This window comes from Physcomitrium patens, chromosome 18, assembly GCF_059467195.1.
Source record: "Physcomitrium patens ecotype Gransden chromosome 18, ASM5946719v1, whole genome shotgun sequence".
NCBI lineage: Eukaryota > Viridiplantae > Streptophyta > Bryopsida > Funariales > Funariaceae > Physcomitrium > Physcomitrium patens.
This window is the reverse complement of record NC_143427.1, coordinates 12,448,555-12,466,666: the sequence shown is the minus strand read 5'-3', so window position 1 is coordinate 12,466,666 and position 18,112 is coordinate 12,448,555. Positions and strand designations below refer to the sequence as shown.

Below are 18,112 nucleotides of genomic sequence, written 5' to 3'. Positions count from 1 at the left end.
TCAGTATACTAAGAATGTAACATTTCGGCTACTCTAAGTGATCTTTGCGACGCTGTGTGGTGGAATCTGGAAGCCACCGATGTGAGCAGCTCCCTAAAACGATAATGAAATGAATAAGCTATTATTTTATGGTACAGTTAGGACCTAGCCCATCTGACATGCACTGTAAAAATGAGGCATCCTGCAAAGCGTCGGCAAAATAATCAGTGAGGTCTCACGATTGCCAGCGTTGCCACAACAGGATCTATTGACAGAAAGAAATCCGGACATGCATCATACTTGCAATGGGAGCAGCGTGACGTCCGTTCAGAAAACAGTTGGTTCCGAACACCTTTCTTAGTGCTAATATTTATACAACACACAGATATAAGCAACGTGATGAATTCTAGAAGATTACTGGTGTGCGACAGAAAGATTTTTCCCACAAACATGTGGCCTGATCTTCTTGGAAACACCAGGGTAAGAACATCTCCCGAAGGAAGATGCCTTGCATCGAATAATTAACTGCCGCACACGGTACACGTAATTGCATTATTTCCCCATCTGATCAAACATTTTGCAGCCCATCCTCGAGGTCGTCTATCAACTCAGCGCCAGTGCTGGGGCACATGAAGTACTCACTGCGAAGAGGTGTGTCATACTGGCTGTGGACGTAGTCGATGTTTTCGGGACGATCATTCCGAGGGGATGCTACAGAAGCATATGCGATGAACTGCCATGGAATTGGGTCGCCATTCTCGTTGGTGCTCTCTTTTACAACCTCCACCACCAGGTCTTTCCGCCTAGCTAGAACTCTCACCCCGTTTAGCTCCACTTGACAGGCTTGCACCCATAGCTGCTTCAGGCTATGGCAAGACGTAGCAAGAAATTCCATGCTTCTATCTCCGAACGGACAATGACGAAGCTCGAATCTGCGCAGATTCGTACACCCTTTGGCTATGGATTCAAGACCTGCATCACTGCTGCCGCAATTGGTGAGTGTGATGATGTGAAGGTTGCCACCATACTCTCCAATGTAGCGTATGCCTTCGTCGGTGATCACCACATTTGAGAGGCCAAATCTGCTGAAGCAGAGTGCCAGTCTTCGTGCCCTTCGACATCTCATCAGAAGTGCTCTAACTCCCAAGTTTAATGTAGAGTTCCCTTCTAACTCTATAACCTGCAAGGCCCCCATTTATGTGAGCAAATTAGTGAAAGGGTTCTAAAACGAAAGCATGTATTCCCGAAAACTAAATGACCAGAAAGAAATATCCAAAAAAATTGCATAAAAAAAAGTTCAGAGACGAACAGGATGGCTGGGATGGTATTTCTGAACAAGGCATATGCGAATATCACTCAGACCAGGGCAATTGTTTGCAAGAGTCTCTAATGCTGCATTGGTCATGTCTGCCGCATAAATAATGATCTTCTCCAGTAAAAAACAACCGTTTGCCACCGCCGTCAACCCATGTTGTGTAACAAAGCCCTGTGCGTCTTGTTGAACGACCAACCTTCTCAACTTTTGGCAGTGCGTTCCGATTACCCGCAGTCCTCTGTCACCAATCACATCCGTGCACTGATCACCACACACGCGCACACAAAGCGATTTTCAGCCTTTAAAATTCGAAGGACGCGCTACTACAGACCATCTCAATGCCTATTAAAAGAACTTATAAGGAAGAAGAAGCAGAAGTATGCCTGGAAGTCCTCCAAATTTATGCATGTGCGAAGTAGGTCACTGAGCTCAGGTTGTCCGAGGTTAGCATAGGTGAGGTCCAACGTAGTCAAGCGACCAGCAATAGGCATCACCATCATCATGGACCCTTCGTCCAGGTCCAGTGGAGCCGAAATACCTTCTAGTACTCTGCATCTCCCAAATGCCTCCGCAATCTGATGAGGGTTTTCGATGTTCTGTGAATAAAACCTGCACAGAAGCCATGAAACCCTGTCAATAGCCTCATTTTTAGAAACCCAAAACTTAGTTACAACACAGAATTCGACTTTTATCTGCTGCAAAAGAGTACTATCAATGGTTTGATGGAGTTGGCTTACCTGGTGCCCAAGTGGCGCATACTGTGGTTTGCAGCTTCCACAACAGGCAAGACGCGTTCAATCTCCAAAGCCGCACTTAACTTTAGGGTATGACACTGGCCAGCCAACTTCTCAAGCACAGACTGCTCCACATGCTCCACATCCGTGAGAGAAAGGTCCAACACTTGCAGCGACTTTGCTGTATTAACTAGGGTTGTTAACCAACTGCGGTGCCCGCCATTCTGAATCTCCGATTCCGAGATGTTCAGTTCAATAAGGTTCCGGCAGGCCCGGGCGATGATCTCCAAACCGAAAGTCGAAAATCCAGAGCACTTCTCCAGCTCCAACCTCTGCAAACCCTCCCCGCACCTACTCACCAAGAGCTGGATGTCGCTATCTGAAACTGTCATGCGCTTCATCCTCAGGTGCCGGATGGGCCTGTCAAAGTTCACTAGGATCTCCATCCATGGCGTGGCGTAAGCTCCCCATACCTCCGCATGGGGAATGAGAGCAAAATCCACAATACGGGGTTTCCCTTTGATAGTGATGGACCATGCGTTGGGAAACCGGTCCTTTAAAGTCAGCGGCTGAATTGCATAGCAGTTGGAGACAAGTACCACTCCGCGTGTGTGCCCCTCGAGGACTTTCAAGCTCTTGCAGACGAGGGATATGGCACTCCTGTCTGCCGTATCCGAGATTAAGTCAACAATCTTCTCGAGAATCTCGTCTGGACATTGAAGTAAACTACAGTGCTCACTCTCCACTGTCGACCTCCTTCTTCTCCCCAGATTAGCCATCTTAAAGCCTTTCCTCAACCACTATCTAGCAGCAGAACACAATACGACTGTCCACTGTCCACACTCCCAATTCCCGAATTTCCACTGTACCACCGTCATGACTCTGTCGCCGCCATCACCCCTTCTCCGAGCTCCTATGCGGACTAAAGCTCAAGTTTCTCTACGGCGCCAGCAGGAACTCCATGATCTGCCGTACAACCAAAACGGCCATCGCTACCTCTCATCCACCCAAGACAAAACCCTTTCAAAAAGCTCGCTGAAACTCAATCGCCTCGCCAAGAAGAAACCCCAGCCGCCGAGTTTTGTGTACAAGTCAGCCACTCAGCACTCAGCACAGAAAACCCAACCCTGCTTCGCTAAATCTGATGCACCCTAATCAAACACCACACCGAATGAATAAATTCAGACTCCCGTAATTTTGGACAAGAATGTCCTTCAGAAATGAGCTTGAACACCGATTCCCGACAGTAGACCCTACGTGCGCCCAGGAGGGACGCGTCATACAACGTGCGACTTCGTCCCATCTCTTCAAATACACCGAGAGTCTGGCCCACCGTGAAATCTACGGGCAGCTACGTCCATCTGCCGTCCTCACTTCATCAGATAAAAACTCAAGCAGATACGAACTTCATCGGATTCATCGAACTTGACATCTCACGGTACCATCTGCACAATAAAAGCCAAAAAAGGGAGTTGCATTCTCTCGATCATCGTCACGGCTAGATTCTTTCTAGACTTTTAAAAATCCTCTTTTTCACGAGGTTTGACACTTACATTAATTTCATTTTACATCAAAGAACCCTTCGTAACTTGGGGTTAGGGTTAGCTTGTGTTGTGAAGAATACTGACACCGAGAGATGGTTGACTACAAAGTCCTTGAACACGCACCAAAAGAATGTTCATAGTATGGCTCAGTCTGGTTGATCAGGAACGGCTGCCCTGGGAGTCGACAAAGACGAAGATCAAGAAGGATCAGGCAAAGCAGGAAACATAATGGAAGAATTCCAGCGTCAATGGTGTTCCAACGATTGGATTGCCGCTTGGGAATTGGAACGTCCTAATTGAAAACTAGTTTGTCCTAGGTTCCATTAGGTCTATCCTGTCCGGACCTGGCTGGGATGTATGAATTTATGTTTGTTAGCAGTAAAGTTTTTTGCTTTATTTGTGTCAAAAAATAAAAAATAAAACTGGTTGACTTAATTTTCAGAGTGAAAGAATTGAAAGAGATAAGCTATATTCGGGTAATGGCTTGGCATCAGACGAGGCACGTCGTCGTAAATTGATGTACAAGCAAGAAAAACACGACAGTTTTTGTAATAAAAAAGAATCCAGAGCTTCAATCTGAAAGCAAAACAGATAAATCCGTAATGATTGGAAACCATCGGGACCCAGGTAAGGAACACTCACAAGACGATAAGATTGAGCGAGAAAAATTAGGGCAGAAGAAAATTATGACGTTTAAATGCTGCCAGAAAAAGGCCACACGTGCTTGCGTCACGGTCAGGGCAGTGTCGGACCAGCATATCCCTAGCGATACGGATGAACGAACCATATTAAGGATAGAAACCGGAAAAGTGGGTGATTGTCCCTGACGATGAGGATGCAATCTCCAATAACCGCCTCATTGATTTCTTCTCGGAAGCCACAAGGTTTGTCAATTCCGGTTCAACCCAGCAGCTTAGGCATAATGGGTTCCCCTCAAATCGCGTTCTAGTCTTTGTGCAAGCTACAATCTAGTGAAGCTTCATTTGTGATTAAAGTGTTTGGCTATGGTGTCACTTTGTTGTGAAGGATTAGTCTGCAGGAGGTGGGGCGGCATGTCGCACAGAATGTGCGCTCGATGATCATTCCTGAGAAGGTGAGTCTGCTGTTCGGAACTTATGGTGGGTTTTGAATAAACTTGTTAGTACTCCAAAGCTGGCGTTCTAAATGTGTGTCGATTTCAGTGTTTTGCGTATATGGATGATTGGGAGAGTTGATTAAGAGTTTAGCTTTTGTGGGGGTGATGTAGAATGTGACAATCTTCATTTATGATCGTCCAGGAGATGAGGACGTGTTAATGCAAGCCACTCATATCATTTTCCTTTTGAGATTGGTCTTCCGGAGCCTTTCCAAGAGTTTTCGTCATGCTGTTGATCTCCATGGATGGTTTTGGTGTTTGGTTAGTTATTCAGTTAGTTAATTTTGTTGTTTGTTTTGTTTTTCCAATGATCATGAACTGAGACTATGGATATGCTCAGTGGTGGTACTTAAAGTAAGTGGAGGTGTCTGTTGTCCACGTTTTCATGAGTTTATTTTTACTGCGCCTTACTCATGAGTCAACATGAACATCTTGTGCTCGTCAACAATGGACAGCCTTTAATGTAAATGAATTCTAGTTCCAAGCGTATTACAGAAGTACAACTGCAGTATCTTGTGTCCCAGACACCACTAATGCAACGAAACTTTGCCCAAGTTTCTTGAGGGCCTGATACCTGATGAAGTGTTGACACAGCCTCTGCCTTACCACCGGGATGCAACTCACAATCGTGGGAGGCAATGGTCCGACTCTCATTGATCACATGGCATCAAGTGTAAGGTTGTGTAACACAAGTCTCGATGCCCCATCAGTTCACTGCTGCTTTTATCAAATGATGTTCTTCAGTAAAACTTGGATCTGAAAAAAAAATCAGTGAGGAAATCCTCAAAAAATCATCACTCCAATCTCCTTCAAAGAGTATCGGACATGACGATATGAAACATGCCGTGAATGCGTGTATAGGAAAAAAATTTACAAACATCAGTCTCGAGTATGCATTCACATTTGCTGTTGCTGGAGTTCCTACTTACACAGTGGAGGCAGAATATTAGCTTCTATGCACTAAACCATCAACTCAAGTCAAAATTATTTGCTAGCAATCAGGGCAGTGAGCTTCAGAAGGTAATCTTATCAACCTGTGAATGCACGGACAAACTTTAGGTTCCATTACCACTGAGGAAGTGATTGCGATGCGGCCAATCTTAATCACCATCTTGGTATCACTATTCTCATGAGATTATTTCCACGCCTTTCCCAAATCTATTCAACGCGTGTGATAGTCCGAGCATCTCGACTCTCTAAAAGCCAGTATCTGTAAATTTAAATTGAAACTGAGGATGTGAAGCATTATCCCTTGACATTGTTCCTTTCACAAGGAATTATTTTTTCTCTGGCGTTCACTCATTCCTGTGCTTGAATGGCAAGGTTGTGTCTCTATTCTCTGGTTCATCCAGAGAGGTTCCGAACTGTCAGATACGTAACTAAAGAAGATGGAAAATATTTCCAACGAACCTGAAACTGGAGGAAAAGAAGCGAGATCCTTTTTGTTCGAACACATCCAGAGTCTCATCGATCGCAACAAAGAAGCTCAGTAGACATGGAACTCTACGTCCTCTGTCACTGCAACGTGAAGAACAAACTTTGAAAGAGAACTCTTTCAAGTGAAACTTCGATCTTCCCACGACTAAAAGCGTCCATTGGAAAGGAAATCATGACCTCTTTTAGCTCGATTACTTCCAAAACAAAAACCTAAACCCATGTCCCGCTCTTTGGCATGATCATTTTGGACAGGCTCCGGCCTGCAGGAGCGGCGCCATGGCACACTGACTCCACCGTAAACGATCCTTGGAATCATATCAGACCTTCTCCAACTGCGCCGAATTCGTCAACACTGAAGTGCTCCCTCTGATCCTGTCGAACATGATAAATAGTGTGAAGTTTTTTCAAAAGATCTGCTTAGCATGGCCTAAAAAAAATGACTGATATACAATCTGTTCATTGCTAGATTCTACTTCACCATCAACCAACTCCAAGCTATAATTTCAAGTTCACTGTTAAAATCCACACGGTGTTGTTGAAGGTGTTGCAAGTTTATCTCGAAGACTCCAACACACATATACTCAGTCTCTCATGAATGCTGCCACTGCATCAGTCCACAATGCCTGTCCATAGCACCTACCCTCCGATTCAACACAAAACTACAACATTTTGAGCTGTAAGAAAGAAAAGCGAAGTGAACCTCCCTCTGATTGATTTGTCGATTTTTCAAGATGCAAAATATTGCGTCAATGAATGGTATCACTGCTTTAAAACTTGTTGATTGTATTGAGAAAGTGGTGCACTTAAGAGCTGCTCAATGCTTGCTGAAATTAGCATCCGATTCAAACACCATGGCACATAGCAGTCTGCTGCCGAGGACTTTTGTTATGAAATACAAGCAAGTGATGAGTTTCCAGATCAACTATTGAAGAGCCACCTATTGAATGTAGTGGTTCACAAACTTCAAGTGCAGAGGGTGTAGAGCATCCCGAAGGCCCAGCTTTGCAGGAATTACTTGACTCCCACATTGATTTTCCTGAAACACTATGTGAACAAAAGGATGCTCAGAATCATAGTAAATGTGCAGAAGTAGATGATGGACCCTTTGACACAGGGTTGCATGCATGCAAAGGTTTAATAAGTATCCACGCAAGAACTTCAGGATTTGTACCGTTTCAAAGAAATGGACGCCTATTAATTGAACTGCACCTATTCTGCCCACGGTCTCACGCTTACAGACCACTGATCTCAGAGATCCAACTGACCACAATCAGCAAGCTCAATTACCTTTGATTATGAATCAAGAGCTTGACACCACTCTGATCTCTTCTAGGGAAGCATGTACAGTTGAGGCTACCGAATGCAAGCAAGAAGATCTTGAGGAGGATACGTGTAAATATCCCTTAGACTACTCCTCAAGTGAAGACGTCGGTTCCCGGGGACACGAGGATGGCACACTGCTTCAACAGCAGGATTCTAAGTCACTTGTATCAGTTGCAGGTACGTGAGATGTATTGCTGTGCATCATTCTGGTAATGTCAATCGAGACTTCAACCAATTGTCCTTATTGTAAATGCTTAATATCGCGATAATTTATGAGTTGGAGATGGATTATTATGGATTTTTAAACCATGTTGGTTGCTCATTGCAGCTGCTAATGTGGCAACGTGTTGGCTGGAGCTTCTTAGTCTGGATGTCAAAGGACGTCTCGCTGGTTAGCACAAGTCCTACCTTGGTTTTACGCATGCTGTGTTGGTCATGACCCCGTACTTTTACAAAAAAATATCTTAATACCTGTCACTTTCAAGGTAACTCAATATTGTATTTCTGCGGTTATGTGCGCAAAGAGCTGCAATTGAATCTCAATTTTTGTAATGTCTAATTTTTCCTTCTCCGAAACAAATTGCAGAAAATCACCAAGGCTCTACTTTTGTTGACGCCGATACCTCTACAGAGCCAACTATATTTGCCTGTTACTGTGAAACTTATCAAATTTTATGTCAACCTCTCTGTGCACCGCCTGAGGTTCTATAATGATCACGGTGTGGTTTGAACTGCAGCACTTACGAACAACTAGTGGAATGTGTAACTGGACGGAGACTGGTACAATGCTGAGTTGGGGACGGCGGTACTCATCCAACCATATTCTTTTTGGTGGAAACCATCAGATTGTCATGGGAGGGCATAATGAGCCCACATATATTTTTTATATTAAAGCTATAAGTTATTAAGTTATTAATTACAGGGGAATGATAAAGCAACCCAATTTTTTCACTATAGCAACCCAATTTTTTTGCTAAAGCAACCCAATTTTTTTGCTAAAGCAACCCACTCTATCTTAAACATCATTGCACCTTTGGAGCCTCCATCCTTGTTCCAAGCCGTTCCCAACCGTTGTTAAGGATGGGGGTGGGGGGTTGGGAACTTTAAAAATAGGGGCAATGGTTGGGAACAAAGAGACAACAAGGAATGAGGGAATGGTGGCAAATGAGGCATGGGGGTCAATTTAGTAAAAATTTATGTCACTTTATCATTTCCCTATTAATATGTGTATGTATATATATATATATATATATATACACACAAAAAATCTATTTTTATTCTTTAAAATGATGTCAATTGAAAGATTATTTTTAAATTTTTTAAAAAATAATTTGAAGAAATATATTGACTTTGTAGCAAAGTAGTATAAATTTAAGTGATTTATGATCTTACATGATAAAAATAAGTAAAGGAAAATTTCTATTAAGGAATCATTGATTAGTTTAAAATCTTTTAGATATTTATTTTTCTATTTTTAATTTTTTTTCTTAGTAGATAAAATATACTTCTGATACAATAAAAATTTATATTTTATATATAAAAAAATATTATTTTTATATAATTTAAATAAAACTTTTAATTAAAAAATAATAATAAAAAAGGATATTCCTAATTAATCAAATAAATAAAAAATATTTTAAATCTTAATATATGAATAATTTTTCTAAAAAAACTTAATTTATTATTATTTACTTACATAAAAAATGTAAAAGAATAAAAGAATTTAAAGTAACCTCCACTAACCAATGTAGAATTTGAAATCAAAAATACTTTTGAATAGATGGAGGGGTTGTAATGATTCTTTATTTTATATAATATATTCTTAAAGAAATCTAATCAATCAACTAAAATAAATATATCAAGAATAGTTTCTAAGATAGATTATTTTATAAAAATATATTTATTTTTCAAACTAAATATATGTATTTGTATATATACATATATGTATTTGTATATATATACATATATGTATTTTAATGTAAAACCAATACCACAGTAATATAATTGACTTTAAAAAAAATTGTTATTATTATTATCATTATTTTAGACTAATTTTTTTTATCATTATCATAAAACAACTTCATTAAATGATGCTTTGAAAAATCAATAGGCATGACTTTTTAACTTGTGAGAATTTGTATAAAAGATGAAATGAAGAATATATATATATATATATATATATACTTTTTTATTATATCTAAACTTAAATCAAATTTCTTTGTTTAATTTTTATATGCAGTAAATCATACCATAAAAGTGATGATAATTTGATTATACAAAAGATATGTAAATATCACAAAGTTTTATATTAACATAATATCTAATAGGATAACAAAAGCATAATCACAAAATTATTTTATCAAAGACTAAATTTTATTATATCAGAGTTTTCAATTAAAATACATCCATTCAAAAAAAAATCAAAAAACCAAAACATTTTTTAAAGTACAATAAGTGATAGTAGTTTTAACACTACTTCTAATAGTGTTCCCTTTTTATACAAAAGCCACACAAACAAAATTCAAAAGATTGAGATACTTGAAGGTAATAGAGCAATATATTCTATCAAGTTAAAATAAATCATACATTTTAATTTGTGTAAACAAGTGAAGACCGTGTATATAGAAACAATTCAAGCTTTTTAAATTTAAATTGATATTTCATATTTTTTAGAATACTTGAAATTTTATTCCAAGAATTAAGAATTAATTCATAGGAAAATTTAAGAACTTTTAGGGTAGTAAAAAAAAAAAAAAAAGAATAAGATTTTGGTATTAATTTTAAATAATATGATATTTCAAGCCAAACTTTTGTCTTTTACAATTTTTAACAAAATGAAATTACAAAGTGAGTAAATTTCACTATCATAAAAATTCTAAAGATCAAGTTTTATTATTTTTTTTCTTATTACAAGTTTTAATATAAAATAGTAAATAACTTACCAAAAGAATAGAATTGGTATTGTATAAGTACTTTTTTATCAATAAAATATAAAATAACATATATTAATATAAATTTTTATATTACACGAATAAGAATTTTTGAATGTATTATAATTATAAAAAATTACGAAAAAATTGAAAGAAATATTGAATTTAAATATTTTTAATTATAATAAAAAAAATTATATAAATTAAAATCTTGATGTATTTAAAATCTATAAGTTATTTTATAAAAATTTTAAAAATAAATTTCAATGAAAATTGAGATACACTTTTAAATTTATTAAATATATTATTCTTAAACATGTTTTTAATATTTATAAAGATTGATAAATAAAAATTATTTGATACCAATTAAACTAATTAACATGTCATTGGCATAAAAAATGAAATTATATTATTTTAAAAATAAATAGAATAAATTTAATTTTATTATTTTATAAATATTAAAATATAATATATCTTAAGACCATAAAAAATTGAATGAATGAATGAATGACCTTCAAAATTTTAATTCTTATTTTAAGTTGTCATCGAAATACATAATTATTCTAATATTTACTTATATAATTTAATTAGAATTAGATAAAAATAGATTTATTTTATAATATTTTTTAGAAAAGCTTCTTAGAAGCTTCATAGATGCTACTTTCACTTTACATGTGTTTGTAGTTGATTGGTAGGTTAGAAAATTGGTCAACAAGTTAATCATGTGTTGTTAGCTTGTGGAATAAGCTAACTATATGGTGTACATATAAAAAACTTACTTTACAACTAAAGTTATGTATTTTATGAAGTCAACATGTTTTAGAGGTCTTGTATAACATTGCCACATTGCTCCTATTTAAGAGTATATATGGAAGCAAAAATGAAGCCTTCTTCACTCTTGTCAATTCCTTTTTAGTCTTTAGTCTTGTTTCAAGACTTTCTAATCTTCTTATCTTTGGCAATAGCTATTCTATTTTAATACTATATCATCTTCAAATAATTTTGTAGTCTTTTTGAGTGATACTTGTATGTATTGAGGTTTTTTTTCTTTAAAATTCATGTCCTTGATAATTTGATAAGTGTTACGGACATATACATTTACTTCAATAGTTACTTATATGATTAAGTAGAAGTAAATAAATATAGAATAATTTCATAAAGTCTTCTAGAAAAGCTTTCTTGAAGCTTCATAGATGCAATTTTGACTTGAGATGTGTTTGTAGGTTAAAAACTTGGCCAAAAAGCTAACCATATATTGGTAGTTCATGGAACAAGTTATCTCCATGTAATAGCTTGTGGAATAAACCAACTATATGGCGCATACATAGATTACTTACCTTGTAAGATAAGACATGTGGCTAACAAAGTCAACACATGTTAGAGGTCTTATAGGACATCGCCACATAGCTCTTAATTAGATAGTATATATAGAAGCAAGAGTGAAGCCTTTTTCACTCTTGTCAACGCCTTTTTAGTCTTAGTCTTGTTTCAAGACTTTCTAATCTTCTTATTTTTGGCAATAGCCATTCTAATTAATATTACATCACCTTTTGAGTGACTTTCTAGTTCTCTTCACTAATAAAAGAGTATATTGAGGATTTTCTTTTTTTGAGATTCATGTCCTTGACAGTTTGACAAGAATGCTAACATATTTTTTCTATCTTTTTTAGAAGTGAGTGGATTACCCACTTCTATTATTGTATTTTGAAGGTTGCGGACTATCCACCTTTAAAATAAAATCTTGTTTTCTAACATTGATCTTTTCCTTAAAAAGAGCAGATTACCTTTCTTTGAGGGATTTGTTTTTAGAGGTTGCAGATAACCCTCCTCTAAGTTAACTTTTGAATTCATTTGAGTTGTCTATGAAAGAAAAGATTATGGATGCTACTCTTAATAGAAGTGAGAATAGATTTGCAACTATGACAGATCTTCATGAGCTTGTCCACACTTTAAGAGTGGAAATCTCATGTATTTCCAACGTGAATTATGGAAGTACTATACCTACACCTATAGAAGAAGTTCAGAGTCTACAACAAGAAGTTGTGTAGTTGAAAGAAGCAAGTAGATCAATGTCACAATAAAATCTATGGAGTTTTGCTTCTACAAGTATGACAAGGATAAGGATTAGTATGCCTGAGAAGTTTGATGGAATAATATCAAAATTTTGAGGATTTTTGCAACAAGTCAAGCTCTATCTAAGTTTCCATTCTTTTCAATATCTTGATGGATTTATCCAAGTGAGATTCATATGTACACTACTATTAGGAAGTGCTCTCTCTTGGTCTGCACCTTTAATGGAAAAAGATTCATGACTCCTTTATGATTTGAATTCATTCCTACAAGTATTTACATTCAGAGAAAATTATCGAGAATGAGTAGCAGAGACCAAGCTTTTATCTTTATGGTAAGGATCACGATCAGTCACTATATATGTTGCTGAATTCCAAAACCTTGCTTGCAATGTGGACTAGAACGATAAAGCACTTATCAACGAATTTTGATATGGGTTGAAGGATAGCATCAAAGATTTGTTATTAACAATGCCAAAAGTAGAATCTTTGAAATAATTTATTACTCAAGCCATTGCATGTGACAATCATTTATTTGAAAGACGTCAAGAACAAAGATTTGATTGGAGAGGAATAAGTCACGTAATAGCAATAGTTTCCAAGTTTTTTAAAATATATTTATCAAAGCTGAAACTAATGCAAATCGATATGATATGTTTTAAACCTCTCACAAAGCAGAAAAAGACTCGATGTCACCAAGAGGGGTTGTGTTTATTGTAGAGAAGCTAAGTACACTGCTCAACATTGTCTAAAGAAGCAACACAATTACAAAATGAGAAGCACAATTACCAAAGAAGATAATGTATCGAAAAACGAGTTTCTTCAACTATAATAGGAACCGTGCTGCTGGAATCATGTGCAATACTTAATAAAGGTCCTATCCTCTCCTCAAACCTCTCACCTTGTTTTATAATAGAAATATATTTAGGACCTAATAATTACAAAGTCTTTGCCTTGTTAGATTCAAGAGCCTCAACATGTTTTATAGACAAAGATTTTGCCAAAAATCAAAAAATATCTTTAGTGAAGAAAGTTAAATCCATACATGTAGAAGTCATAGATGGTTGTTTGTTGTCTTTTCGAAACATTACACATGAAACTATTCCTTTAGATGTAGCAATTAAAGATTATAATAGCGTAATAGTATTTAATGTAAAAAAACCTCCCAATTATTTTAGGATTATCATGGCTAGAAAAATATAATCCTCAAATAGATTGGATTTCTAGTAACCTTAACTTTTTTGATAGTATAATCCAAGATTGCATTAGTAAAGTAGAAGTACGTAAGTTTAGTATGTCCAAACCTTTACTAGTAGCTGCAAAAGCTTTCATGCATGCTACAAAAGAACGATCATCTTTTGCTATATATGCTACATCTATTTCTAATGGTGAAACAACGTCGAGTGGTATTCCTAATCAATATTAAGAATTCTAAGATATTTTTGAAAAAAAGTATGTAAATATTCTTCTCGAGCATCAATTTTATGATTATTCAATTGATCTACAAGAAGGAGCTCAACCACCATTCTGACCAATCTATAGCTTATCACAAAATGAATTGGATGCATTAAAGAAATACATTGATAAGAATTTGGCAAAGAACTTCATAAGCCATTTTAAATTTCCAGCCAGGACTTCTATCTTGTTTGTGAAGAAAAAAGACGAATATCTGCGAATGTGTTTGGATTATCGAGGACTCAACAAGATCACCATCAAAAATAGGTATCCTTTGCTTTTGATTTTATGACTTCTTGACCAACTCAATCAAGCAAAGATTTATATCAAAATAGATCTACGAGGAGCATACAACTTAGTTTGTATCAAAGAAAGAGATGAATGGAAGATTACTTTTTAAACTAGGTATGAATATTTTGAATATAATGTCATGCCTTTTGGATTCACAAATGTATCGATTACTTTTCAACATCTTATGAATGATATTTTTTGTAAGTTTTTAAATAATTCCATTGTTTGTTATTTAGATGATATTCTAATCTACTCTAAGAACACATAAGAAGATGAGCTTCATGATCGTCGTATGTTACAAAAACTTAGAGATGCAGGATTATATGTTAAGTTGGAAAAGTATGTACTCCATACTACTTAAGTTGACTTTTTAGGGTACATCATTTCTAATGAAGGCCTTATGATGGATCCCAAGAAGATTCAAAGTATTATAGAGCTGAAGATTTCAAAAATAGTACGAGATGTGTAATACTTTTTGGGCTTCGCTAATTACTATCGAATCTTCGTGAAGAATTTTTTTCAAATTGCAGTTCCATTTACACTTTTGACTTGTAAAGACAAACTTAAGTAGAATAAAGAAGTAGAAGCATCAATTGATACTTTAAAGAAAGAATTTATTTTTGCACCAATCTTATATTGCATTGGCTTTTCCAAAGCATTTTTTATAGAAACAAATGTGTCAGATTTTGCTATAGATGTCATATTATAACAAATGAGAACAGATGACAAACTCCACCCAATAGCTTTCCATTCGAAGAAATTTTTAGTAGCCAAGATTAATTATGAGATCCATGAAAAAATGCTCCTTGCAATCATAGATTCATTTCAAGAATGGCATCATTATCTAGAAGGCACTTTAAGTCCAATTACCATATATACAGACCATAAGAACCTTGTGTACTTCATGTTAGTACGTATCTTGAATCATCGTGAAGCCCGTTGGAGCAGGTCTTTATCTAGATTCAATTTGAAGATTATTTATCGACTCAAAAAATAACAAGGTCTATTGGATGCTCTTTCTAGATATTCTTATCTTGCACCAAAAGAAAGAGATGCATCTTTTGATCAATAAAGATCAATTGTCTTGAAGTCCAAGCATTTTCATCTTTAAGCTATAAAATCAACATTAACTGTTGATTCAACATTTGTGAAGCAAATTCAATCAAGCATGTCTTTTGATCTTCTTGTTCAAAATATCAAGGATACTTCTTCTAAGTCCCATGATACTTCCTAGTTTGAATTCAAGAATAATCTATTATATTTTGAAGGATGCCTATATGCTCCAAAAGATAAAGCTCAATTACGTGTTCTTCAAGCTCATCATGTCTTTCCAGCAATGGGACATTTTGGATACAATAAAACTTTGGAATTAATATCCAGGGATTTTTGGTGGCCATAAATGTGGAATGCAGTCAAAGATTTTATACAAACTTGTGATATTTACTCTAGGTCAAAAATTCCTCATCATCGACCTTACAGTCTTCTTTAGCCATTGTCATAATATGTGAAGTCTTGCTTGAGAATGCTCCAAGCACCTAGTTGTGGAAGGTAGAAAGAAAATTGTAACAACAAAATCCTAATTTTAATAGAACACTAATAGTGCTAAACAAGCTTTTATCAAATTCAGAGAAACCGCAAAGGAATTCCAATGAAATAATAAGAAATCTTACAGAAATATAAAAATGAACACAAATATCTTTCAAATACATCTCAATTCAATCTCAATTTAATCCTAGTTAAAATCCTATTAGACTTCATTCAAACTTTAGGCCTAAACTAATTAAATCTTAAATCCTAAACAAACCCAAATAAAATCCTAAATTCTAAATCAAATCCTATATTCTAAACCAAACCCTAAATCCTAAACCAAACTCTAACCAAATCTTAAACGAAATTCTAACCAAATCCTAAACAAATCCTAAACCAAATCCTAAATCTTAAATCAAATTCTAAATCTTAAACCAAACCTTAAATCCTAACTAAATCCTAACCAAATTCTAAGTCTTAAACCAAATCCTAATCAAATCCTAAACAAACCCTAAACCAAATTCTAACCAAATCCTAAATCAAACCTTAACCAAATCCTAAACCAAATCCTAAATCCTAAATGAAACCTTAATCAAACTCTAAATCCTAAATAAAATTCTAACCGAACCCTCAATCCTAAACCAAACCCTAAACAAACCCTAAACCAAATCCTAAACAAATTCTAAACTAAACCCCAACCAAACCTTAAACCAAACCCTAAATCAAATCCTAAACTATAAATGAAACCCTAACCAAACTCTAAACCAAATTCCAATCAAACCCTAAATCAAATCCTAAACCAAATCCTAAACCAAATCCTAAGCCTAAATGAAATCCTAACCAAACTCTAAATCCTAAATCAAACTCTAATCAAGTCCTAAACCAAACCCTAGTAATTCTCACGACAAATTTAAATCTCAATAATTAATGAATGAACTATTGATCTTAACTCAAATTTTGCATACTTCTTAAAAACTAAGTTGAAAACAAGCACAAAAAATTTTAAAATGATCGAAATTACCAAATAGACAATAACCTCAAAAATGTGCACGGGTATTAGTTGGCTTCCTTCTCCAATCTTAATGCCAATCTCTCATAGCCAATATCTCTTCTTTTCACAATTCGATTGATCTCAAAAATTTCATACACATAAAAAAATAAGTCTCATATCCTCTCACATAAATTTCACTCCAATTCAACTAGTAGATTGCAAGAAAACTTAAAAATCCTCACTGGACCTAAAATTCTATTTTTTGAAACCTTGACCGTCTTAAACCTCAATAATCCTCAATTCAACCATTATATTGAGCTAAGATTTGTAACAAATATTGAATACAACTATGACCATTAATCCACAAAATTTCACTTATAGATCTATTACAAAATTCTTGAAATCACTAGAAATCTCAACCCTATTTATTTCACAAATCCCGAAGTCATCTGAAAACAATCTTGACTTTGTAAAACTCTTGCAAAGTCAAAAAAACTCCAAATCATCCAAATTTAATGCTTATAAAAACCTTATCTAGTCTGCTATCAAATTCCAATATTTGATCTCCCAAAGAATCTCCGAGTTGTCGTAGGCACTCGGTTATATGCCTTATGGTCTGATTTTGATCCAGGTTGATAACCGGCCCTCCTCGGGTATCAATATCTAATTTTTCTAGGTAGTTTTTTCTAGAATTTACTCTTAACTTCCTCTTAAAGATGTCTATATCATTTATTTTTCCAATCTATCTTATTTTGCCTTATTTTTGGCCCTACAAAGTAAGTAGATGCTATTTTTTTTAAAAGGGCAGCATTACTACTAAAAGTTTTATTACCTTCCTATCTTTTATCCAAATTTTTCTACTTTTTCTTTTAACTTAGCTCTTTTATAATAAGATCCATATTAATATCTTTCACCATATGGTCATATTACAACACGACACCATTATCCATTCCAAAACAACCATGGTCTTCTGTTTCTATGGATTTCATCACAGATCTTTTAATTTCAAGTACTTATGATTCTATATTCGTGATAGTAGATCGTTTTATCAAAATGGCACATTTTGTACCATGTACAAAATCTATCACAAGTCAAGAAACAGCTAAGTGTCAAAGACAAGAACTCGATAAAAAAACAATTCAGATAAGTGAGCCTTCACTTACAGAAAGGTAACAAAATATAAATAAACAAGTATGTATATTGAAAGAGAAACTAGAATGGCTATTGCCAAAAGACAAGAAAACTAGAAACCCTTGAAACTAGACTAGAAGCAAGAAAGGAGTTGACAAGAGTGAAGAAGGCTTCACTCTTGTCTCTATATATACTATCTAACTAAGGGCTATGTGGCGACGTTCTACAGGACCTCCAATATGTGTTGACTT

The 18,112-nt window shown here is 35.4% G+C and overlaps 1 protein-coding gene and 1 long non-coding RNA gene across 2 annotated transcripts; one reads left to right on the top strand and one right to left on the bottom strand.

Annotated features, from left to right (window-relative positions):
* Nucleotides 1-229: 229 nt before the first annotated feature.
* Nucleotides 230-3,450, bottom strand: LOC112295331 (GRR1-like protein 1). The gene is made up of 4 exons (XM_024546762.3): nucleotides 2,032-3,450; nucleotides 1,678-1,903; nucleotides 1,289-1,555; nucleotides 230-1,159 (listed from the first exon to the last, which is right to left on the bottom strand). Exons 1-4 carry the CDS (start codon nucleotides 2,805-2,807, stop codon nucleotides 548-550), a joined length of 1,881 nt encoding a protein of 626 aa, XP_024402530.1. The 5' UTR covers nucleotides 2,808-3,450; the 3' UTR covers nucleotides 230-547.
* Nucleotides 3,451-4,462: 1,012 nt separating this feature from the next.
* On the top strand, nucleotides 4,463-4,897 carry LOC112295332 (uncharacterized). The gene is made up of 2 exons (XR_016498236.1): nucleotides 4,463-4,665; nucleotides 4,819-4,897. It is a non-coding gene; the product is annotated as an uncharacterized LOC112295332 (long non-coding RNA).
* The last annotated feature ends 13,215 nt before the right edge of the window (nucleotides 4,898-18,112 follow it).